The 26553-nt window shown below is 39.2% G+C and overlaps 2 protein-coding genes across 14 annotated transcripts in view; one reads left to right on the forward strand and one right to left on the reverse strand.

Annotated features, from left to right (window-relative positions):
- SULF2 (sulfatase 2) overlaps positions 1 to 8651 on the forward strand; it is a 258582-nt gene extending 249931 nt beyond the window's left edge. For both annotated transcript variants that reach the window (XM_075011862.1, XM_075011861.1), the window contains 6 exons: positions 39 to 208; positions 1385 to 1527; positions 2077 to 2200; positions 4531 to 4561; positions 4843 to 4899; positions 6606 to 8651. In XM_075011862.1, the coding sequence (XP_074867963.1) occupies positions 39 to 208; positions 1385 to 1527; positions 2077 to 2200; positions 4531 to 4561; positions 4843 to 4899; positions 6606 to 6636 (556 nt within the window). In that variant the 3' untranslated portion in view covers positions 6637 to 8651. The remainder of the gene's footprint in view (positions 1 to 38; positions 209 to 1384; positions 1528 to 2076; positions 2201 to 4530; positions 4562 to 4842; positions 4900 to 6605) is intronic.
- Positions 8652 to 11838: 3187 nt separating this feature from the next.
- NCOA3 (nuclear receptor coactivator 3) overlaps positions 11839 to 26553 on the reverse strand; it is a 186203-nt gene continuing 171488 nt past the window's right edge. For 10 of the 12 annotated variants that reach the window (XM_075011851.1, XM_075011853.1, XM_075011859.1 and 7 more), the window contains 6 exons: positions 25184 to 25480; positions 23112 to 23216; positions 22386 to 22620; positions 20788 to 20962; positions 18418 to 18559; positions 11839 to 12650 (listed from right to left, as the gene is read on the reverse strand). In XM_075011851.1, the coding sequence (XP_074867952.1) occupies positions 12639 to 12650; positions 18418 to 18559; positions 20788 to 20962; positions 22386 to 22620; positions 23112 to 23216; positions 25184 to 25480 (966 nt within the window). In that variant the 3' untranslated portion in view covers positions 11839 to 12638. Of the gene's footprint in view, positions 12651 to 18417; positions 18560 to 20787; positions 20963 to 22385; positions 22621 to 23111; positions 23217 to 25183; positions 25481 to 26553 lie in introns of those variants that run through there. The other 2 variants (XM_075011849.1, XM_075011860.1) reach the window with 2 other exon arrangements.

The raw sequence follows: 26553 nt of genomic DNA on the forward strand, positions 1-26553 counted from the left end.
AATGCATTGTCCCAACTTTCCTTGTCTCTTGGCTGCAGGAAAGCCCTGCAGGAAAAGGACAAGCTGTGGCTGCTTAGAGAACAAAGACGAAAGAAGAAGCTGCGCAAACTGCTGAAGAGAATCAAAAACAATGATACATGCAGCATGCCTGGCCTCACCTGCTTCACGCATGACAACCAGCATTGGCAGACTGCCCCCTTATGGACTTGTAAGGCTCCCAGTGACTGAACTACAAGCAGAAATGTGCAGGTCACATGCCAGGGACAGGATTCTGGCCACTAGGCAACGTCTTGTTCCCTCATTGGTAGCAGCAAGGTCACAGCATCAGCATATACAACAATGCATTTACTGTTGGTGTTATCAGACCAAGAGCCTGGGCAAAAGCACAACAGTGTTTCCTTCTTGGGCATTGATGATGATGAGCGAGTTAAAAGTGAAAGCTAAAATAGCTTAATGTTTGATTTAAATGGGGTCCACTTTTGTCCTAAGAAATGCAGAACAGCATGAGTTGTATATGAACCTCTTATAATAGAATTTAGTGTTTGTTAAGTATTTCCTTAGATGAATAACTACCCCTTACAATTCTGGCCAGTTGTATGGCATGACATGGCCTATGGGGATTTTCTTATTTCCTGAGGGAAGAGTGGGGAGGAATGGTCCATTGCTTCTGGGGAGATTATAAATTGAGACTACAGCTGGACCAATTTTTTGTTGTTGCAAATAGTGTATTTGCTAAAAATGCAATTTCTAGCTGATGAAGCTGCTTGCATATTTAAATTGAACTCGGGCAGCCATTTCAGCTACAAAGAAGTCTTTTTTTTTTTAAATTCAACGTGACTTTTATTTTTGAAATTTAGCTAATTTGATGTAAAAATAAAAGTGAGGAAGGGGGTGTTGGAAAAAGGATAAAAACCACTGCAAGACCGAACAGACCTTTACATTTCACTGAGGGGAAAAAAATTCCTGGTTCTTCAAGTTCAGTCAATGAACTTAACACACCCACTCAGAAAAACAAAACAAACGAACTCCAGTTGTTCAGTCAGCTCTTATTGACACTGCTCCTGTAAGTAATACCTACTTCTCGGAGGATAGCAGGGCCTGTCTCAAGCATGTCGGGCAACATGGAGAGAACAGAGGAGCTGGGACCATTCGTATTCTACAGGTGGAAAAGGCAGGACAGAATAGAACAGAGCAGGTGTATAAGGTTCAAACTGCTAGCTGTGTCCTCTGCCTAATTTTTGCATAGGGCAATAATATACCTAAAGTGAGGCAGAGAGAATGCTAACTGAACGTGGATAGTAACTCACCATGCTGCCGGACTAGTGAAATATATGCCTAACAATGCTTTTTATGACTTTTAGTACTGCAACCTTTCCATTTGCAGTGGGTCCTTTCTGTGCCTGTACCAGTGCCAATAACAACACATACTGGTGTATGAGAACAATCAATGAGACACACAACTTCCTGTTCTGTGAATTTGCTACTGGCTTCCTGGAGTATTTTGATCTCAACACTGACCCATATCAGGTACCTAAACAGAGAGCAGAAATGAAAATACTAAAAACAGGCTAGTAAACTGTTCCTTTTCAATATGAAATTATTTATTTGTAATTGCCAAATAAATAGGTTCTCATCAAACAGTGCATATAGAAAGAAATCTGGTGTACAATAGAACAGTGATATAAGACAGTGACTTGGTTAGGAGTTTGCTCACGCCAGAGAGACAATCTCTGTTTAAGAAAAATATTGTACTTTGCTGATTAAAAGTGCAAGTGGCACTGAATCAGACCAGTATTTTCTGACATTATCAGACATAAGGGAAGGTGGTGGGTCGGGGGAGAGTTGCCTTCTGCCTGCCTAAAGTGACCGGAGCTGGTCCTGCACTAACAGCACTCTGACATCCAGTCACAGTTCAGAAATGGAGGTGAAAGGCTTTGTCTGATGTCTCAGGTCTGTCTCCCACTGATATATATTCTACTGGTGCAAATCTGTAGCATAGCTACACTGTAAGCCGTGACTTCCAGCTACACACTAATAATCCATCACTTGTTAACAAGAACCTTTATTTATCCTCAGTTGATGAATGCAGTGAACACACTAGATAGAGACATCCTCAATCAGCTGCACATCCAACTCATGGAATTAAGAAGCTGCAAAGGGTATAAACAGTGCAACCCAAGAACTAGGAACATGGATCTAGGTAAGAGGCCTTCTACTTACATCCTCCAGCTTCCCAAGTGAAAAGTATTTCCAGTGTATCAATACTAATTTTATGTAATTTCATATGGGTTTCTAAATTTATGACCGGTAGCCCCAAAAGCTAACGTGCTTTTAAGTGTGGACTGTCTTTAGGTTGCATGCATTGGATTTACCTGAATTTCATGTACTCTTGAGTTTAAAGAATTATCTGTGAATAACAGACATAGTGTGCTAAGCAAGTGTAAAGATATTTACTTTCCTAATATATTTAGTAGTAGATATTTGAAAGGAGAATTGAGCAAACAGGAGAAGAATACAAAACATAGAGAAGATGAAGATAATGCATGAGTTGAACTGTATAAAATTCCATGCATGTCTAGCATAGTTTTGCTTGTTTGGCTAGGATCATCAGTACTGGTTGAACCTCTCTCATCTGACACCCTCAGGAACTAACAAGTGCCAAATGAGAGAATTTGCTGGACCTTGGGAGGTCAATATTGTCTAGCAATATTACTAACACTTCCACTGCTTACTGGACTCTTAAACAGTTAGATGTAAATTACAGCAGTGTACCAGCAGAAAACACTAAGAGCTGAGACTGGTGGCTGTAAACTAACTTTATGGGATCACAGGAAACTAAATCATGTCAGATCAGGCATGTTGCTGGACCAAGGGAGTGCTGGACTAGAAAGGTTCACCCTGTGTAATTCTTACCTTACTTTATTTGTCTTTTACCTATACAGTCTTTAAAAGAAACAAAACTTATTTTCAACCTTCACACCCTGCATATGGTTTGGTATCAGAGATAGAACTAGTGGGAAGTTTTCCTACAAATACCATGGCCCCCTGTTCATCTCAAGAGAGGGTGGTTATCAGAAGTGGTGAGGATCTATGGGCAGTATTTGAGTCTTCAGCTTCTCTCATGGCTTTTTCTATCCAATATTGGATTTGCACCTCGATTGCAACAACTACGTGTCAGTCTATTTTTGAATTCTTGAGTCCTACAAAATATTCCATTAGAAAATATTGATTCTTCAAAATCTACATGCTACCATGGAGTCAAGTACTTGGGAGTCATCGTGAAGATGTGCTCCCAAATTTCCTGTCCTTTATAGAGATTACACTAACTTGGTGACCTTGAAGTCCCAAGGAATTTGGGGAGCGTATTTCCTTTATCTCTATGTCTAAAATGAATATACTGCAGACTTTTTGAAGTCATATATTCATTTCAAGTCAGTGTGAAGAACTTTCCAAAAACTCAATATTTTTTGTGGAAGTGTTTTTCCTGGTCAGCTCTAATAACGGGACACAATTGATTGGGTAGCCCTTAATCCACATGGAAGTTTTTAAAAGGTGGTGAAGAATTCTAAACTGAGAACTAATAGACAAAAGTCTCCAGCACTATCAAAAGAAAAGATGTAATACAGGGGAGCATTGCTAGAAGGGGGAAAAGGAAAGTTCAGTCTCCCATATCATTCAGACTTTGCACCTTTTACTGATCTAATGAGCATGAGTGCCAGTTAATGATATGCACAACACTGATTAGGACCTGGAGACCAACAAACAGCCATCCCCTTAATGGTTTTGTCCCCCACCGGTGCTGATAGGTAAAGCTTCTGAATCCATTTCAGTTCCCCCACTTCTCTTGATAAGCAATCTTGTTTCTGCGATTACTATTTTTATTCTAAATTACTTTAATTATACTGATCACTTTTTGTTGTTTACATTGTCTGATTTACTGAGAATCCAGAGTTCCCTGTTCCTGCATTTCAAATTTTAAAAAAACTAGGAAAGACAAGCTCTGTTTAATTCCTTGTCATGTTGAATCAGATCCAGATCTTGTTCCCTCTAGGAGACATTCATGTTATTGTAAGAGTAAACTAGTGAAATCCAGGCAATTGTGAAGTAAAGGGTTTTATAACCAAGAAAAAAAATCATCATCTGTCAACATGAAAATTGCTTTTAATGCACATGGGAGTGAAAGCCTTCCAGTGATGAAACAAGTGTTAACCAAAAACATTATCATCTGCGTTTGCTGAAGCCTAAACCAGTAGTTGGGGAACATTTTAACTTTCCTATCACTGCCCGCAAGATATATTATGAAACCAAATATTTTCAAAATATTTCTGCCATTGATCAGCAGTGAGAAATTAAACTGACAGTGTTTATTGCAAACTGCACACTTCTCTTCAGCTACATCTACACGAGAGGGATTTTCCAGCAAAATGGGGCTTTTATCAGAAAACTCTGCCGAGTGTCTACATGCACTTATTCTTACCCAAAGCTTATTCTTTTGCAGGCATCAGTTGATAACTGTTTGTATTTCTTTAGGGCTTAAAGATGGAAGCTACGAGCAGTTCAGGTACATTTTAAAACATTTTTTGTCAGGACTCACCTTCACATAAGCAGTAAAGAATCTGTGGTTGGGGATCAGAGGAGGGACGCACCTGTGTCAGGGATACCTTTGCAAAATCTTCCTCTAGCCCCATTAATTTGGATTTCTGTTTTGTTCACTGCCAGAGCATACTCTATTTCCTATAATTCAGATTCACACTAAAATCTTTTCCCATCTTTCAGACCCTAATGCTGGTGGGTTTTCTTGGTGATGGTTAATTTTTTCTCCTTTTGCTACTTGAAAATTAGGCAGTTTCAGCGTCGAAGGTGGCCAGAAATGAAGAGACCTTCATCTTCCAAGTCGCTGTGAGTTGGGAGTTAGTTGATGAAATGTATTAGCTTTGGCTTAACTTACCTTTCTCTCTCCTTTTTTGCATGCCACATCTATGCTCAGTTACTGTTCACAAATAGTTACTGTTTACAAATAGATCTATCAGTATGTTCAATGAAGGGTTATTCTAAAATTGCTGCAGCATTGGAGGTTAAAAATTCAAACTGGTGATGTTATTTACCTATTTTTTACTATGTGCACTTGAAATGAAGGTACACGCTAACTCAATATTTCCTGTGAGAGAAGTGTGCTATGATCAACCCAGCACTGAAACCATTTAAAAGTGTCAAAACAAAAAAAGCAGTCCAGTAGCACTTTAAAGATTAACAAAATAATTTATTAGGTGGCGAGCTTTCATGGGATAGACTCACTCTTCACAAAATCTCACCACTTAATAAATTATTTTGTTGAAGTGCTAATGGCCTGCTTTTTTTTTGTTTTGATAGTATATAGCCTAACATGGCTATCTCTCTGTTACCATTTAAAAATCAGTATGTGTGTGTGTAAATAAAGCAAGCACCTTAAATAACCTTTAGAAAGAAATTAGGAGCTACTGTGGAGCACAGAGTGATACAACCCCCAACAAGAAATGTCCTTAAACCAGAGGGCAGCCATATTCAGCATGATTCTAAGTAGTGTCAGCTTGCAGCCTCATAAAACACATGCAGCTTTGCAGTCCCATGGTGGCTCTAAATCACACATGAAACGCTGCAACCTTCTTGCCAAATACCTGTACCTAAAATCTCTTAGTTACAGCTGCCTTCTGGGCATCCGGTAGTCAAGGACAGCAGAATTGTAAACATGAGCAAACAAAAGCAGCTAATTCCCTTAGTTGAAGGATCTGACTTTTTTTTTCCCCTCTTGGTAGTAGCATAATCTCAGTCTTGTATAAATTAGTCTAAGATGCTCCTTGTCTCTTTGAGCAATAAACTCAGGATGGCCCCAGGAAAGCTTGTCAATCACATAAGCTGGATCTGATTATACAGTAGGCAAAAAACCACAGTACGTCTCTGCTTAGACACAATCTTGCTTTTTACTCAATGTCCTTGTGTGAACCTGGGGAAGGCAGGGTGGGGAGCAAGAGAGGGAAGGGGGACAGAAGATTTCCTTTACCAAACTATTCAGGAAAAATAACTTTACTGCAAAATCTATTCCAGTATTTTCTGACATTCTGCTAGAATCCTGCATTTTCTTTTGGTTAAATGGGTCTTTGTCCTTTAATGCAGTACTATCAAACCTCCCAAAGTGCCAGAGTCTGAAAGTGGGGGCAGATCTGCAAGATTAAAATAGCATGAGGTTTCTGTCTCAGCCCCTCATCTATAAAAGAAAAGGGGATACTAGAACTTTCCAACTTTGTGAAAATAACTTCATTAAAGAGTGTGAGGCACTCAGACACTGGGGGCCATGTAAAGTTAATTATGTCAGAGCATCACAAAACTAATGTGTGATTTAAAAAAAAATGGTGACAGCAGCTTTACAACTAGAGTACTGTACTGAAGAATGATTGATTGCCATATATAGAAGTTTAGGGTGTATGACCATGTTGCATTTTGTGTTAGCTAATAATTTCGAACTTTGCTCCTGCATGGCAATACTGAGAAACAAACTTACACTTGCAAATACTTCATATCCCAGCTTCTGAGTACACACCTGCACTAAAATATGTTTATTTTATTTAAAGAGGACAACTGTGGGAAGGATGGGAAGGCTAACCTTCTACAACCGCTGGACCTCAATGAGGATATAAACCCACCAGAACTTGAATCCTGTACATACTGAATGAACATGTATATGATTTCAGAAAGAATTATGTTAGCCTGCAGGACTGGATGACCTTTGAGGCTGAAGTAGATAGAATATTTGCACTGTTGAGTTAAATAAATAGCAAAATTTGGGGGACTACTGTTCCCTTTTTGAAGTCCACTGTTGCACCTGCTTTCGCTTTGGATTACACTTCACAAAGTCACCACTAACACTGTGTGAAGAACAGATGGAAAAAAAGATGAGGCTACCCTGTGTCAGTTGGTCTCCTCAAAGCTCAGAACACACACAATTATTTCACTGGCACAAATTAAAAACTTCTTCGCTATTCTGTCAAATGCCATTAAAACAGATGCAAAGCTAAGTTTGACTGAAAAGTGTGATTTAAACAATGTGGACATTTCTGGTTTTGACTGGGGTGAATTAAACAAGGACAGTGGTAGAAAAATGCTTTACAGAGGTTCAGCCATTCAACTGAACAGCACTGAAGAAGCAGCACCTGAAAATCCTCAACAGCACAATACTTCATGTCCTCTAAGGATATCGTTGTCTACATGACCATCCTATTGTCAGCTATAGAAAATTAGAGGAAATCTCATGAGTAACAAGAGACAGATTTGATGAATCCATTTCTGTAAATACTCAATGTCTTGTTCAAACGAAATTCCTTCAAATTGTGAAAAATTCTGTTAAAAATGTGGAATCCCCAACTGTCATTTCTCAAAATGCAACCTTGTTACTTAAACATTAAATTTAAAAATTTATCCATTTTTAAAGCACTGCAAAATTGCAGTTAATGTACATCTTTAGTTTTAATGAAACCAGATTTGTATAAAGTCTTTTTATGTGGTAAAATTATATTGTCTGTTCAAAATCAAAACAGTTTGAGAAAGCACATGTTCACTTAGTGGTATAAACTTTTACGTTTGTAAAAAACACCAGTCTTGGCCAATAAAAGTTATAGCTCAGTGTACAGGAAACTAGACTTTGATTTAATATTTATAAATCTGCAATAAGTATGACACCAGAGTACCTGTGAATATTTTCATAAATATACTCCAAACTGATTTTGAAAACGTACCATAAAGCAGCATATGTCATATAACAAAACTTCAAACAATTGCTCACCATCATAGAGGCAGTGGTGTGAGTATTTAAAAAAAAAACAAGTGACAGCCAATCAGAAGGAAAAACCTTAATTTGCATAGCAAATTACATGACCACTTTAAAAAAATAAAATTAAACCTCAACAGCGATTACTTGTTGGGGACACAGACCTCTAGCACACACATGTATTAATCTAAAAGTACTGGTAAATGTGGAACTAGAAGATGATCAAATAAAGTCTCTCGAGTAGCACTGTGGTCTTTTGCTATATGTTTAAGTAAAGCTAGGAAGAGTAAACTTAGTTTAAACATATTATCCCTGGACAGATCTAATATACTGTTGTGTAAAGAGTTTTGTACTTCATACGTAGCGGATGTGTGCTTGACTAGGAGTTTTAAAACAGTGAATTGATGTGCAAGAAAAGATAGTTACAAGGCTTGTGAAAGTCTGATGCAAGTACACAACAAATAGTAAAATATCTCTTTGGAGGATTTGTGTCTTCACTGTTTTCCAGACCTTTCCTAAAGAAGCCCACGTATCTGTATACGATTCTCCTGTGGGAGAGAAAGGGAAATTAAAATCTTAATCAACATGAAGGATTTGTACTTAATGTCTTTCTCTTGTGTGGCAACAGGCTTTGCAGCTGGAGAAGTGGAATCCTGGAATGTCAACTATGCTGCTATACATCAATCAGTTGTACTTTGAAAATTACATCTCTACATCCATCTAAAATACCGAGTTTTCTCTGTAATATAGAACAGTCTGAATATACAAATGGCACTGTTCAAACTGTTATGCAAAACTTGGTTTCAGCCTGTGGTTTCCCCTCTGACAAAAGGTATATACTATAGCAAGAAAATGTGTGGTCCCAAGTTTGTTTTTCTATTCTCCCACTCTTGCTTCTAGTTGTCAGAGCATTATTTTTTGAAGCTTGATAAGACCATTTCATAGGCACCACTGCAGCTGATACATCTTCAATCCCTGAGACAAAACTAAAGCCAGGAAGCTGAGTTAAATCATTCCTCAAATCTAGCCTTGCTCACAAACACCGCTATATTACCACATTGGCTCCCCTAGACTGGCTACATTTTCATTTAATAGAGAAAGTTATATTGCTGGACCACTTGGAATGTAACTGGCACCCTTGGGAGCTTAAGCAGCTGACACACTAAATCACCAAGTTCTGGTTTTAAATAGAAACCTTTATTTACATTATTATTAACATCAAAACACAAAAATCAGAAGAGCAGTAATACTTTATAACCAACCCTTTTATAAATCACCCACATGGTTTTTTGTTTTGTTTTTGCAATGTAAAGATACACACATTTCAAGCCGTACTTAATGTAAACTAAATTTAAATGGAATTCTCAATACTGTATGCCATCTCCTGAGATTTTTGTAAATATTGCTCTCAGAATTCTATGATTTTGTAACTACAGTATTATTCTGTCAGTCTGCACTTAAAATCTAAAATAAGATGTGTGCTAATTGGTGCAAAATCAAATTTTTATAGCTTTAACAAAATGTGCTTGAATTCTTAACGTTAAAACCACAAATTTAAGATGAAATTGAATAAAAAAATTAGCTTATGGATTTGGTAACACCTTGGTTTCTATAATCAACAGGAAACCTAGCAGGCATGTAGTGAGACTATGCCTGATATGCAATAATGATCCAAATGGTTATTCTAGTAAACTGTGTGTATGATCAAAAATAATTATACAGCTTCTTGAATCATTCCAAAATCTTTGCTTACTGTAGAACCAAAACACAATAGTTGGAGATGCAAACACCACCACAATCAAAGGACCACTTTGCTTAGTAAATGTACTTTTCATTCTTGATGAAATATTTAGACTTCTTGTTGCCTTAAAATTTTTTCAACAACACTAAAAAGTTTTAAAAAGGTTTTTTAATCATATTTGAATTCAAACAAAAATCTTTGGATTCAGCAACAGGTAATTAATTATTGGAAAAAGCCATCATTCTAAAAGCAGATGAGGGAAGAGGATCCTTTGTAACATCCATCAGGTACCACATTTTAGAAGTATAACTTAAAAAAAAAAAAAGTTAAGGGCAAGATGCATAAAGTAGTACATATCCTGAAGATTTCACTAGTCAAAGCAATCAAGGTTTGCAGCTTCCATTAATATAATAAACTACAAGATATAAAATATTATATTCAAATTTAATATCAAAAACAAAGATTTTCTGCCTTTCAACTTCATTACACTGCACTGACTCAATCAGCAGGTGGATTCTAAAAAGCACGAGAGGGGAAAAAGTTACGGATGCTTGATGAACCAGACTCTGAGGAGTGGGAACAACTAAATTAATACAGCCAAATCTGTGTTCTCAATCCTCTTCACATAGACTGGTCTGTATTACAAGACGACTCTTATTGCACCTACCTGCCCTATGGAGCAGGACTTGGCTGTACATTTAGGATGAAAGTTTTGTAAATTTTTGCAATGAAAATTATGTCCATTAAAATGGAAGAACACAAAAGTCCCTTCAAGTTACTGCAAAACAAAATTACTTCATATTTAAGAGTAGCAAAAAGAAATTATCTGAATTACTAATTTTTCACTCACTCAGAAGTCTATTTTTCATTACACTATGAACAAACTAGAACAAAAGCACCACATGCCTTAATCATATCTGGTTCACATCCTTATGGAAGTTTTCAGGTTTCAATCTTCTGCTGTCTGAAAGCAGATTAACATGTTCATTTTATGAATAAAAAAATACAATTTGTCAACAGGTCAAAGTGAATAGTCTTGTAACCTAACATTACGAATACTGAGAGTACAGACACTTGTTTGTAAAATACATTCGTTACAATAGAACAATCAAAATGGGGAAAGACATTTGGATAAACTGTGGCTTAATATTCATAAAGATTTCTGGATGTCACATGTTGACAAGTGAATTGCTTGCTATAAGATGTGATGGTGAAGAATTCACAATAAATACTTACCAATAGGCATCTTCTCTAGAAACACATATAGGGGTCATAAAAGATAGCCAAAAGTCCTGATAGTACTGACACATTAACTAAAGGCAACTTATGTATATAAACACTACAGCCAAGTCTATACGGGCAGCTTCTGTCGACAAAACCGTTTTTGTTGACAGCACTCACCAAGTGCTTACACAGTTAGAGCACTCTGTTGAGAGTTTGTCAACCAAATTCAGCTGTTCAGCTGGCAGTATTATACCTGACTGGGGAGCGGTATAACACCTCTGTCACAGTCTTTTGTTGACAGAGTACCAACATAGACACGCCTGTCGACAGACAGGGCTTCCGGTTCCCTGGGCAGCCCTGTTTGCAGAGCTTCCAAGTCAGTCATTCTGTTGAGAGAGAGAGCAGGGCAGTCTGGCTGCTCTCTGTCAACCAAGCCAATTGCTCTTTCAAGCTGCTTTTATGTGTAGATGTGATCTGTCAACAGAGGTACTGCTGAGGTTTCTCTGTCATCAGTAACCTCTGTGTAGACATAGCCCATGTGAACTGTTATAAGTCATGACAGCTTATAAACTGCCCTATACAAAAAAAGAAATGTAACAAAGTGCTCACTTAAGGTGGAGAAAGCATTAACCAACTGCTTAACTCCAAACAAAGGATCTTGTAAAAAAAAGCTATTATGTTAAAGATGTAAAGTAAGTGGCTAAGACCAAAGAAGAAAAAGATGGGCCCAAAAATCACCCAATTCCAAGGTCATTAAATTAAAAAAAAAAAAATTGAAAGATCTTTTATCTGGAGCTCAACTGAGTTTACAGAAATCAACCTTGTTAAATATTTAGCTTCACAAACTCGTCAAAAATGAGTTAGTGACCTACAAAAGTCATATATATATATATATATATATATATATAGATAGATAGATAGATAGATAGATAGATAGATATATAATACAATATCTTAAAGATGATATTTACAAAATTTATTCACAAAAAAAGAAACCTTGCAAAATTCTGATTCAGACTGCAGTGCCTTGCCTTGATTTTTCCGAAGGTCTCCCTCCCACCCCTCCCCCAAAAAACTCATGAAAGATTATTGCTCTAATTTCCATTATCATTAAACATTACAATACACTGTCTTTTCAATTGATAATTCTTGAGACTGGATTTAAAAAAGAACATGAGCACACCCAACCTTTCAATTTATTAAATCCTTATCAAAGATATTGCATTAATCCACTATATAGAGTTTTATAAAGTGCACTTAGCTGCACACCAAAATTTAAATATTAGTCACAATTATGTTTAAATATTTTAATTTATTTTCTTTACAACCCCTTGGCATCAGTGGGCAGGATTTTGGAACGTTACGTGCCAATTGATTTTTCTTTGCCTCTATGCTTGGGAATCCTGGCTCCTGGGCATACGAGGTTAAAAGCAGCATTTATATTTAGGAATTAATGTAAGAGTCAAGGCTAGGAACTACATTTTCTGTCAGATATTCTTACCCACCATGACTTCTCCAGGCACTTTAGCCTGCCTGTAGTTAAAGGCTTTGGATAGCTACAATAAATTGATGTGGTATACATAGTCTACCCATCATTTTTACTAAAATGCCATTCCCAAATTCACATTTCTAAAGGCAGAGCGCCAAAAATATCTGACCATTGTTTTGTACACCACAATATACACTAATACAGAGAACTCTATTTTTTTAAAGTCTTTTTTGCATGACGTCACTTGGGACATCTTGGTGGCCAGCGGCAAAAAAGTTATTTCCATAAGGCTAGTTGCCACGAAGACTGTGTAGTTTTTCTTTGTAATACTAGTGCATCATCATTAATATACATCATTCTACTTTTGGAGATCATGGTTGTAAGTGTCAGCAGTATTTCTGTTAAAGGAAAACAAAGAACATGCATAAGAAAAACACCAGTATGGAATTCACAAGGGGCACTAAGGCACGTACGTATGTCCCACCACATACGCACTGCTTGCATTCACAGAACTCCTACGTAGCTGTCACCTAATCTTATAAACATTTAAGTTTCATCCCACAGAATCCTGAAGTTGCCTTCATGTTGGTGGCTGGGCAAGCACACAGCCACTTATGTCCTGATGCTGCTTAGAAGCTAGAGGACTAACTCATGCCAAAGACCCAGCAAGATTCACAAACCAGGTGTTCCCTTGCTTACCTTACCATCAGGGCCAAATCCAATGGCAGGCTCACAGCACATTTAAATCCATGCAAAACAGGGAAAAAAGGTAGTCACGGTGCCCAGCCACCTCATGACTTTTATTCCAGACATTAGAAACCTGACCCAGTATGTGAGAGACTCAGATTCAATTCCTCTCTCTACTTGATGCACAGAAGGGAAATTAACTTTGTTCTTCCACATCTAAGGAAAACACCCTACCCAGTGAGTTGTGGGGTATTCTAGGCCAGGTCCCTCTGTGTCTCCTGGTGGAGCTGCTTCTTTGTGGATAAATATTCATTACAGCAGAAGTACTGGAACATGGGTCTCCCACCACCAAGGTGGATACAATAATAACTGAGCTGTTGGGGCATTTTCACACACTGTCTGGCCCAGTGTGCATTTTGAAGATTAAAGTATTAAGACAATCAGTTTTTAGGGAGAAGAATGGTCTTTATTGGACTCTGTCTAAAAGATAACTAGCAGTTCTATTGCACCCCACTATCTCCAAACACTTGCTTTACAATTATTAGCTGCCAATCCTCACAGTGTTTTGTCCATTTTACATATGTGGAAACCAAACTACACTTAATTTTACTCCTGCTCCAATGTGAAATCTGTTAGTTGAGTCTATTTCAAACATTTGTTCTTAGATTGAAGATGGCCTTGCAGACAGTTTGCAAAATCTCAGCAGAAACACTTGCCCCTTTCAAGTATTTTGGTCTCTGGAATTTCCCCAAGCTAAGTAGTACTGCAACAATCATTGTATCTTTTGAGTCACAATCATGAGCTATCTGAAAAGAAACAGCTAATCTACAAATGGACTGCCAGGCTTCAGAATGGATCTGGTAAAATATCAACAAAGCAAGAAAGAACCTATTGGAGCACAAATGAAAGCTTTATCCTCCAGTGGCTTGGAAGATAGCAAGAATTGAAAACAAGATGTGTGAGAGGAAGCAGACCAGTTTGAGAACCAATTGTAGTTAATGGGAAAAGAAGAGGCATGGACCTACAAAACCAAAAAAAGCAATCTTGTAGCATCTTAAAGACTACCAATATTAGTTATTAGACAATGAGCTTTTGTGAGAAAGACTCACTTCTTCAGATCTGGAGAATAACTGATAACTGAAACAAAAAGAACCGAGAGTAAAAACAGAAAAAAAAAATTGAGGAATAAACTAGATGAGGGGGATGGAGGGAGGGGGAAAAAAACTGGAAGCTCTGAAAGTGTCTTTTAAGTTAAGTGGGATGTCTGCCATCACTGCACATATCAAAAGGTAGAGAAATGTCACTTTAATGATCATTGAGATCTTTGTTGACCCTGGTGTTAGGTATCAAACTTGAAAATGAATTCCAATTCTGATGGCCCCCTTTAATCTGGTATTTAATTCTCCTTAATCTTCTAGTGTAGACCAGGCCAAAGATTTTAAGAGTCTAATTTTGAATTTATTAATTATCCATCTACAACCCAGCACTCAACAGGTCGATTTTAAGGGGCTCTAAAGCTTGACTTTTGAATTACTGACTTACCTCTGGAAGTATGCAATAAGTCAAATTTGCAAAGTCGAACTATGCAAGTGGAGAGGGCAACATTAGTATTAAAATTGATTTTATTAGACTTTAAACTGTTCCACAATGCCCCTCGAGTTGTCCTTTTGGATCACTGCTCCACCTCTGCTGCTCTCCACGTCAGACAGAATAGGAGGCAGGAAGCGGCAGACATCAGCTTGAGAATTTTGATTAGATTTCCTTTCCTCTCTGGTCAGTGTAGCAAGCAGACCTGTGGATCACATATCTGCAGCACACATAGCACACCTTGTATCCATGAGTTCCCAGGATTAAAAAAGGGCCCCCAGCATGGACCCATCAGGAGGTCTTGGACCTAATTTTAGTGTGGGGAGAAGAAGCTATTTTCCAACAGCCCAAAGTCCACAAAAGGAATGCTGACATTTATGCTTAAGTATCACAAGGCATGAGTGACAAAAGGTATAGCAGGGACACTCAGCAGGGCTGCATGAAAATTAAGGAGCTAGGGCAGAGCTACCAGAAATGCAGAATAGCCAACGGTTGGTCTGGGGCATCTCCCCAGAAATGTCGATACTACAACGAGCTTCACACTGTTCTGGGGACAGACACAATCTCTTCCCCCCAGAAGAGGCATCGACTCCTGTGTTCCTCGGGAGGATGATGAAGCACATCCTGATGTGAGAGCGGTAGGTAGCAGCGGGGTCCATTCCAGCTCTGAACTAGATGTTGAAAGCCAGGAGCTATTTGTCGGGCTGGAGCCCGTGGAGAACTTCCCCTTAACTCAGGAAGCTGCTTCAGAAGCAAACCTGGATGCTGGAGGAGGCACTTCTGGTAACTATGTTTTCTTTTTTTCCTACTGATAACAGTATGTTTCAATTATGGAGTGGAGAGTCTATGCCCCTTTTCCTGAGAACAGCTTGTTAATATGTCTGGGGATAGAGGGCAGATCCTGTTTGAACAAAAGGCTGCAGGTTTTAGGCAGGCACTTTTGGATTCTCTCACGAGATTTTCTGGAGAGACCTCACTTGTTCCAGCTTCCACAGTAAGATACCTTACTGCAACAAGCCACCAATAAGTGGTCTGGAATCATCGCTCCACAGAGAATTCTTGCAAACATTCCAGCATAGTACCCAGACAGAATGAGCAACCTTTCCTTATCCTTTTTCTTACTGTGGTGAGGCTGATGTCTCATTTGGCAACCTAGAACGTATGGAAAGTTTGATGAGTCACTAATGATTTTTTGCCTGTCACCTATCCGGTATAGAGCAAAACTCACGCATCTCCTGGCAGAGCTGCTTTAAAATCCAGGTACTGCTTTAAGCAGCACTCACTCCAGCAATCCCTATTCCCTCCCGGGTCAGCAGGCTTTAAGAATGCTGTGATGCAGCCACCCACTCCCCCAGGGACCAGTATCCCAGGGACATGCGGTGACACCCTACCCCACATTACTTTAAGAATTCCCCCGACCCCCCGAGAACTGAGGATACCTTATCATACTGTTGAAAGTAAACCTCAGCCATAAAAGAGCTGAAAGTATTCTGCTTGCAATTGTGCATTCTTCAGTCTTATAAGTCATCAGAGTGACCTTCCAGTTACAATATGTTCTTCCATAGAGACAGGCAGCCATTCTCTCTCTCAGTATGGTCATTGTTCCGAGTGAAGATAAAAAATGTTGCTATCACCAATGACATTAGTATTTCTAAATTTATTTTATCAGGAAATGACCTTAGTAAGACAAAAAGAGGGCCAGGTCCAGCTGATAAGATGATGTCCCAAATGTGGGGGGAGAAGACCACCCAGAACAAAATGTTGGAAAATTATTTTCATGTAGTCACATCAGGCACCATCACTGGAGACCTCCCTCAACCCACTCAGCCCATGCCCCTGGTCCTGGCCCTGCATCACCTGTCCAATCACTGCACCCCCCTACCCCTTCCATACCTCCTCCCTCCACACATTCAGCCCCCTCCTTGTCAAAAGACCCAGAACTGGGATGAGGGAAGGCCACAGACAGTCATGCTTCATTGCCCCACAAAAGGCTAACCTCTGACAAATAATCATGACCTGATTATTTTTTTATTGCCTATACCCTCCACTCTTCCATTAGTGTCCTCTGAATATTTTTTAAAAGAGTTTTCTTTATTGGTTAACATGCTTTGGGGTTGAGTGAGTGGTGATGGTTGTCTCATGATTGGAGGGTTTTATACAGGGTAAGGAAACAGCATGGTGTGGGTGCCAGTTAATGCCCTTCATGCTCATTCACAAACTTGGTTTCCAAGGCATCCCTGATTTTCAGTGTCTCTTTCCAGCCCTTCCTGTTTTCCCTTGGGGTCGGTTGCTGATAATTTCTGCCACGATCTCTGCCTCAGCCCCCCCACGCAGGCATGAAACTTCCCTCCTCGTCTTGCAAATGTTATGAAGAATACAGCAGGCCTCAATGACAAGGGTAGTGTTTACTTCATTGAGATCTAAGCGGGTAAGAAGGCACCTGAACCTAGCTTTTAAATAGCCAAAGGTATATTCTACAGCTATTCTGCACCTGCTCAGCCTAAAGTTCTTCTTACTGGAGCCCAGGGGGCCTGTGTACGGCTTTATGAACCAAGGGAACAAGGGGTAAAAGCAGGGTCACCCAGAATAACTGTGGGAATTTCCACACCCTCGGTGTTAATTTGTGGTCTGAGAAGAAAGATTTGTGCATCAGGCAAGCTTCCCAACCACCCCACATTGAATGACCTTTGTGATCCACCAACACCATAGGGAAGTATCCCTTGCAATTAATGTATTCTGAGGCCTGGTGCCAGGATAAGGATATGCATTCCATCTATGGCCCCACCGCAGTTGGGGAACCTCATGGCACATTCCCCAGAGTCACTGTCTTCCGCAAGAGAAGCCTGTTGATCACCTGGTACTTGGATGACAATAGACCCCACCGTAGATCTACCCTCTCCAAATTAATTTCCTACTGACCAGTAGCTGTCAGACGCTGCAAACTTCCAAAGAGCAATTGCCATGCACTTCTCCACTGTCAAAGCAGATCTCATTCTTGTATCACTGAGCTTCAGGGCGGGAGCCAGCAGTTCACAAAAGTTCCTTGAAAGTTGCCTTATGCATGCGGAAGTTTTGCGGCCACTGCTGATTGTCCCGCAACTGCAAAATGATGTGATCACGTCAGTCTGTGCTGGTTTTGCAGATCCAGAACCTGCGCTCCATGCTGTACAATTCTTCCAGTGCTACCAGAAATTTTGTGGTTCTTCTCTCCAACTCTTCATGTCCATCAATGCCCCCAGAAGCAAGGAGCTCATAGTGTATGTGCATTATACTGAGAAAATACTGCATCACAGTGTGGGAACTGAATAGAAAACACTGCAATCAAACTTTGAAGAGTATTAGGATCCATGTTAGTGCCTGTAATGGCAGCTGGCAGACAATATGAAAACCGTGTGAAAATGCAGGTTTTTTTGTTTTTTTGTTTCCAGACGGAAAGGGGATAGAGTGAGGAAAATGCATTCTGGGATGATGACACCAGACACCCAGAACCACTTCTGGTGATTTTTTTCCCCACAAGACACCAGCATAAAATTTCAGAATGCAACGGGGCTGCAGGAACTGTGAGATAGGTGCCCAAAATGCACTGCTACCCCAGTCAGACATAGGCAACCTTGTGGGGACACACTAAATTGACTTTCTGAGCTGGTCAGGACACAACCCCTTGTGTTAAAACATCAACTTTAACAAAATTTCACTTTGCTCTCAAGTGTAGACATACCCTTCATTTTAAAACACAGACCACTAAGTTGTTAATAGTGTGTCCAGCAAAGTTGAAATGTTCTCTGGACCTATAAAAGGATCTTGTAACGACCGAGACCTTTACGGCTGACCATGCCTCTTAATTTCTATGGAACTTTTTATCACTGGAGTGAATTGTTACAGTTATCTTACCTGGTCTGGACCCATAGGCATTCCTGACATAGGCATGGTGTTAATATTCATTTGTCCAATATGACCACTGCTGCCATTCATGTGCATCATATTGTAAGTTGCAGGGCTGCCTTGATGGCTGAATTGTTGTTGTAGAAAAGAACTAAAGCACACAAGAACAAATAAAGTTATCTTGTGTAAAGTTTGACTTGCGTGCTAATGTACTGCAATCCTTATACGTGCCATAAGTGATTGACATAGCAGGAAGATAAGAAATAGCATTACATATTTATATTACCACCAGAACCAGCAGGTACCCGTTTTGTTACTTGTTCATTTTGGATCAACAATACTGAAATACCAGTACTCTGATCAATTAATTTTTGTTAACTGAAATTTAAAAATACATTTACTTTTCAAGAATCTGGTAAGTAGTTATTACTAATTAACGGATACAAGCTCTCTCTTGCAGTCTTTGTAGAGATTCCAGTGGTCATGTTAGTTCATCACAATATTGTTGTGTTCATTAAATTTCTTCTAAGGTATTTTATCACTATTCTTAGATTAAACCAGATTTTTAATTATGAAGATATAAATTCATGAATATTGGGTGAAAGATATATTTAGTCATATATTCACACTTAGCAATAGAAGGATCAAGGGCATAAACAGACAGTACTTACTACAAGGGCATGACATCACTTATCCTGTGGGGCCGACAGCTGCTGTGGGCCACAGGGCAAGGTAAGAGAGGACTCTGCTCCATGCCCTGGAAGAGGAGGGGCTGCAGGCGGAAGGGGCACGACCAAGGGCATTCAGCTCTCCTTGCTGCCTGAACCGCAGCACTGCCCCCCTATTCCCTCAAAGCGGCATGTGGAACTTCAAAGGGGCCTAGAATAGCAGTGGCGGAAGCCAGCATTCCAAGTCTGTTTGAAACACCAGGCCAGGGGGCAACTACCCCCTTTGCCCTCCCCAACTCCCTGTTGGCAAGCCTGCTCTTATCTACTGGAGAGAAGGTGAAATGTTCACTTATCTTCAAAATCCTTTTCTGCTGTAAGGCAGTATTTTACATTCAGGTCCAATGAAAGACAACTGCTGGGTTATGAATAAGAAAATACTGTAGCAAAGGCACTAAATACAGCAGAAGTAAGAATATGTTGCCATTTGTAGTTCAGGTTCTCAGAATTCAAAACTGGTTGAACCAGAATATGAAACCAAGTCATTCACAGCCGTGCAATGGATTTATATTCCCAGCAGATGCTCCTCTAAAACAGTGCTGCGCAATCTGTGACCCCCTGGGACTCCACCTGCAGCCCACAGACCCCTCTGGCTACCCTATTCTCCCACATGCCTCTTGAACAGTGGGGCACCAGAGGCCCACACTCACCTACTCATCCCTTCCCTTCCAGCACTTTCAGAGGGCACAAATCGCCTGATGCATGCTCAGTCCCCCACTCCTCCTAAAACTGGAATGTTGTGGATTAGCTGTCAGGGAGGGAGCTCTGGGAGGGACGGGGAAGAACAAGGATGGAGAGCAAATCAGGCAATTCATGGTACACTGGAAGTGCTGAAAGGAAGGAGAAGGAGTAGGTAAGTGCAGGCCTCTGATGGCCTGGTGCACAAAAGTCATGTGGGAGCTGTGGTACCACAGGTGGAACCCCACTGAGGTGAAGGAGGGCTATTCATGCAGTCCACTTGGGATCTATTCTCTTCTCTAGTATGAACGTAGGTTTCAATTATTTAGCTTTTTTTCATAACATACATTTGGAGATTGTGTGTGTTTATTTAAGAAATATGATCATGATTTTGTAAAGCAATTACAGGTTTAACATCTCTAGTACAGCACTCTCTGGTTCGGAAACATCTGCAGTCTGACATTTTAGTTGGTGACAGTCATGGTAAGTGGACATCCCAAAGTTTCCCGCAGTCCCAAAAAGCTTGTTTACGGCCACCAGTCCTGGCTCTCAGTCTTCTGTGCTCTGATTTAGCTTTAATTTACCCTCAGTGTATTCTAAGAGCCCAGTAAGCAGTGGAAGTGTTGGTAATGCTACTAGATAATATTTACCTGTGGTTTGGCAAATACTCTTGTTCAGCACAGTGGCTCAGGTCCCGAGTATGAAAGATTAGGGAGGTTTAACCTGTAGTGATTTTTGGTGTCCAATTCAGACAGTTTAAGAGAGGCATGGTGACATCTTGGCTGCATTGCAAAGACAAAGCAGCCATTGATTTTTAATGGAACAAAGAGTTCATCCATGATTTTCAGGAAGTGCTGAGTGAAAGCGAAAAAGCAGGTCCCTCCGAAGTGTCTGAATGTTGGCACTTGGAAACCAGGATGCCCAAAATCACTGGTCACACTTTTGAAAAACATTGACCTAAATGTTTGATGCTCACCTGTTTCTGGCCATGTTTCCTGATGACCAGCCTTTCATCTCAGGAGACTGGTACATTGTGGCTGCTTGAGAGTGCTGCATCATGGGATTTTGGGAGGGTCCAATTCTGGATGATATCATTGGGTTGGGAGGACTTGATACTCTACTGAAAGTTGGATCAGGCTGTTGGTTTATTCCTTACAATACAAAGAACAAAACAAAACAGATGCTAATTGTCATCTTTATGTCTCTTTTTAGTCTCTTTGCAATGAAGGATGAAAAATGTCACATTTAATATACATTAACAAGCATGATGAGTCTTGAAATCTCAGATTTATAATTGTTCTTAAACACTAGTCTGTATTGTCACATTTCCATATGTCATAAAAACTGGTTTGTATGCATGCACATGCTTATTTAAAACTTCATTCTGCAGCTTACTGTCCATCTGAATTCAGAATCCTTTCTACAACAACTAGCTGTGATATCAAATTATAATGTGACAAATAAGCAGTGGGAAAAGAAACATTTAGCAATAAAATACTGTTTTAGCAAATAACCTCTATAATATAGCAAAAAGGAAGGACAAAGACACATACAGGCTATGTCAGCAAAATGATTTATAAACAGCAGATATTTTCAGTTTTCCTTAACTTTTCACCAGTGTTTTGAAAGTTTTTTCTCCAATACCTGAAAAGTACTATGCAGTGTTTTCAATAGGAGCTATTTACATTTTCCTCATAAGTGGAGGTGGGGGTTATGGAGAAGAAGGGAAAGACAGGTATTTTTCACCTCGGTATTATGTATATAGCATCACAGATGTGCATGAGAAAAAGTATGAGAAAAGAAGCTAATGAATAAAGAATGACTATATGTAATATCCATATTGGTAATGTAATCATTTAATATCAAGTCATTATTATAGTATTCTGTACTTAACAGGTTAGAAACTGTACTTGGGATTATGATTCTGGATTCACAAGAATGACTTCTCTCTCAAAACTGGATTTTGAGGGCAGCTAAAATACATACTGATAGCTATGTTCATGTTCAACAACTTTCCCCTGCTCTCATCCCTGCACTCTCTGGATGTGTCTATACTACATCTCCTTTTGGAGGAGGAATGCAAATGAAGGAGATAGAAAATGCAAACAAAGTGCTGATTTACAAATCTGGCACTTCATTTACATAATCTTGTGTGATCCCACTTCTAGACAGGCTTTTCCAAAATCAAAGCTAACTATGCAGACTGGGTTCCTTTGGGGGGGGGGGGGGGAAACATTTTCAAAAGAACCCTTCTTCCTGAAACAAAACAGGAAGAAGAGTTCTCTAGATTTTTTTTGTTTAACCCAAGGGAGCTGTTATTAGAAGTAAAAGTCCAATTATGGATAAATACTTGTGTAGCAACTGTGCACTCTGACAGAGAAAGTTCCATTTAATAATATTTGGCTACACAGAGTGTTCAGTATCCCTGAAAATCCCACAGCCAGAGACACACATTTGTAAGAATTTTTTATCCCAAGCCTTGCTGTGATCTGCAATATTTAGGTTGCTGAACAAAATGGAAGAAAGGGAAAATGGAGAGAAGTAGAGTGAGAGTTAAGATGTTAGCATCAGTACCATAATTAGGCGGATATGGGAATTGCTGTGAAGGAACTTGAGCCATTGGTGGACCTGCCAGAGAACTGTCCATGCTTCCCGAGGCAGTCACATTTGGTGGTGGACTGAAGGCCTGAGGTTGCTGCTGTTGCTGCTGCTGTTGTATCATCATTGCCATCCTCTGTTGTCTGATATGATGACTTATTAACTCCCTGTTGCGCTGAGCCACCATTTGAGCATTAAGAAAACCTTGCTGCTACCCCACAAATAAACAAAAAATATTGCATGATACTTAACAAGTAAAATTAAAAGCATGCCAGAGAATCAATCCATGTAAACATTGTGTATCTATAGGTCACAACATATCCAGGGCTAGCAGTGGAATTCACATTAACGAAAGCAAGCAGACAGTGTTAAAATGACCAACATTTCAAGTTTTCATTGAACTACCCAATTCAGTCTAAAATATAATGTGGGGATTTATCTTCTTACAATTTATTTCACATAAGTAAAATACTAATTACACTCTGCATTCTATAACACATGTCAACAGACAACAGGTTGGTCTGCAATTTCAAAATACACACTTGTTAATGAGAATTATTCTTCAGCCACCCAGGAATATAAATATACCCTGTGGAATCATGACAGAAGGCCTGAATTCTATAAGGAATTGTGTGTGACATGCTTCTCTCTGGCTATTCTACAACATGTTGTTTCTGAAGGGCGAGTGTGATGATTACTCACCTGTGGTCCCACTTGCGGCTGCATGACTGGCCTCATGACTGGGGCACCACCAGTACCTGGGTTTTCCATTTTCATCTCAAGTGCTTGACGGGTCTGATTCAGAAACTTAGGGAAAGGCAGTTAACAACATGAAACTGGGCTGTATTAATCTGTTTAAAATAGGAATCTTAAAAAAAAAAAAAAAAAAAAAAAACCACCCTAACAGCTAAAATAACCAAGCCAAATAACCACCATTCTGCAAATGCAGTGTTTTATTATTTTGCATCTAGAATTCAGACATGAATGTCTTCCCTTGTTAGATGCATAATGCTGAAACATACAGCTGTTTAAAGATGAAATCTGCCTTTTCAAATTAAGTGTCCCGGAATTAAAAGGCTTTGCTTTCTCTTAAGTTCGGTTACAAAATATTTTGAAAAATAGTACAGTAGACCGTCTCTTATAATCTGAGTTCCACAATATATTTAACTACAGGTTTCACCTGTGTTTCAAGGGTGGAGACTGTTAAAGATACTATTATAAAAACCTGATTCAATGCCTTGGCATACTGAAGAAGAATGGTGAGGGGTGGGAAGTGCTGAATACCACACTCTCTAGTAAAAACCTCTATCCTACTTCTCCCAGTCATGATTATCTGAGACTATTGTCTACACAGCAGTGTTATTTCAAAATAAGCTATAACGTTGCTACACACAAAATGCATTTCAACATAGCTCTCAGCTATTTCAAAATAGAGTGTCTACACACAACAGAGGTTATTTTGAAATAGAGCCAGAGGCTCTATTCCCTGTCTACACAGATTCTATTTCAAAACAGGTGCTATTCCTCATGCAATGAGGCTTACCCATTTCAAAATAAGCCAACTCCTATTTTTAAATTATTTCAAAATAGCAGTTGTCTTGTGTAGACACTAGCAAAGTTATTCCAAAATAATAGCTGTTATTAACAACAGCTGTTTTCCAGGACATGGTCACAAATCTTCATACTTGTAAAGAATAATTTTTCCTCTGTGATCAGAGATATTTTTATTCAGAACATTTTTAGTGTTCCCCAATGACTTGTGCATAATAAAGTTTATACTCATACAAATTAATTTGAAATATTCTACTAAGAAACGTAAATCAAAATGGAGAGACAACAAATAACCTTAATATAGTGTTCTTTTGCACAGTTTTAATTCACCTAAGTTCTTGTCCCGTACCTACCACAATAACATCAGCTTATCTAAAATGGATCAGATTCAGTAAGGAGGACAAACAATTTTTTTTTTAAAAAAAAGTATCACCACCATTCATTCATATTTAATATATGTAATCAAATCAAGTGTCATCTGAATGCCTCTATTCATAGAAGACGTTATTAGTAGATAACAGCACATTCTGATATCTGTGAAGTCTTTGTTCTGAAACAAGTTAATTAATTTCCAAATAAAATAAATTAAAAAACTATATTTATTCAGAAATGAACCCAGACAAGATCTCTAAATGGCCCCACAAGGATTGAACTCTCAACCCTGGGTTTAAGCAGGCCAAACTCACTGAGCTCTCTCTCCCCACTGCTGTACCCCTTCTCTAAGTCAGAATCTCTGCACCCCATCGCCTCTCGGACCCTGTCCCAGGTCACCAGTCAAACCCCTGCACCCTCTCCTGTACTCATGCCCCAGGTCATAACCCCTCCTTCACTCAAACTTCTCCCAGCTCCACCCACTCCCCTGTTCCTCAGTCCCTTGCCCCAAGTCCTTTCTGCACCCAACCACCAGCCAAGGCCCAGCACTTCCTTCATTAATGCCACAGAAGAGTCTGGCCCTTGACCACTTACTAAAATTCTTGGAGTACCCCTCCCCCCCAAACAAAAATTAGTGCCCACTTCTGTTCTAGAGTCTAAAGCATCTGATGCTGGCCACTGGCAGGTAGGAGGGTTGATTAGATACCCCTGATATTAATTAGTATGCCAATTTCTATATTCACTTTATTCTTCCGAAGCAATACAATTCATTCTGCCTCTCTTTCCACTATAACAAAGTTGCTCTACCTTTTGGAGTAAGAAAATTGCATGAACACAAAGGCAAAGATTACCTGCTGCCCCTGAAGCCTCTGCTGGAGTTGCATTCTCAGTTGCTTTGGTGTATTGGTTCGGGGTCTCATTACACTTGCTCTAGGATGCATACTTTGCAACGGAAAATTACTCTGTTGACTCATCTGATTCATCATTGAATTAAAGGATTGCTGTTGTCCCTGCATGTTAGTAAAACCTCCTGGCATTGCTGCCCCTTGCCCCTGATAGGGCTGACTATATAATGGAGGCTTCTGGTCAATTATAACTGTAGATTCCTGACCCTGAAATGAATCTTGCTTTGGTTCCAAAGTTTGACCCTTTAAAAGACAAAGAACACACAATGGAAATAATGTGGTTTTAAATATCATCAGAAGTCATAAGCACCAAAGTAATCATAAAATTTATACAGGAAGTGATCCAGCTAGAAAGGTGATGCTCATTGGTCAACAGATAATGTGGCACTTGTAGAATGCTATTTGCCTTTGTTTTCATTTCCATCAGTCTAATCTAGCTGAAGTGATGATTACAATTAATAAATGACTTTAAAACAATTCTGAATAGCCAGACATATAGAATTGTTACAAAAAGCTGCTCCTTTCCAAGTTTAAAATGTCGTTTACTCCAAAGAATAACTGTAAAAAGGAGGCTCAGGGTGCTGTTTCTCAATGATTTCTGGATCAAGTGTGCTTATATAATTGTTTTATACATATAAATATACACACACACATACACATATATGTTTAACAACCAGCCATGCAAACTCAGTCTGAGATCTAAAAGCCATACTGAGTTCTTTTTCTATTTGATGTCATTACCAGTAACGTATGCTGCAATCTAAACTCTGTAAGATTATGCATGAATCACAAGAATTCAATTTACTCTTTCATAGCTGTGCTACTTCTGCAGTACTAACAAGAATAAATAGTAATACAAAATTGTTTGTCAATAAAATATTGTAAGAAGTCAGGAATTGGAATATATTGTACCTGTTATGTTAAAATGACACCCTCTTACCAGTAGTATTTTTTGAAAAACATAATGGACATTCTTCTGGTAAAAAGTTTAATGAATATTGATCAGTGTTTTTCGTCGAAGAGGGATGCCTAAAGCAGATGCTTAATATTTTTCATTCACTTTACAAAAAAAATTGGAGATACACATCTCCTAGAACTGGAAGGGACCTCAGAAGGTCATCTAGTCCGGTCCCCTGCCCTCTTGGCAGGACCAAGCACCATTCCTGACATCTATTTGCCCCAACCCCTAAATGGCCCCCTCAAGGATTGAACTCACAACCCTGGGTTTAACAGACCAATGCTCAAACCACTGAGCTATCCCTCCCACTCAGTATCAAAATCATAAAGGAAAGCAGGAAAATAAATAGTTAAAGTCT

The sequence above is a fragment of the Carettochelys insculpta genome, chromosome 17 (genome assembly GCF_033958435.1).
Source record: "Carettochelys insculpta isolate YL-2023 chromosome 17, ASM3395843v1, whole genome shotgun sequence".
In the NCBI taxonomy this organism is placed as follows: Eukaryota; Metazoa; Chordata; order Testudines; family Carettochelyidae; genus Carettochelys; species Carettochelys insculpta.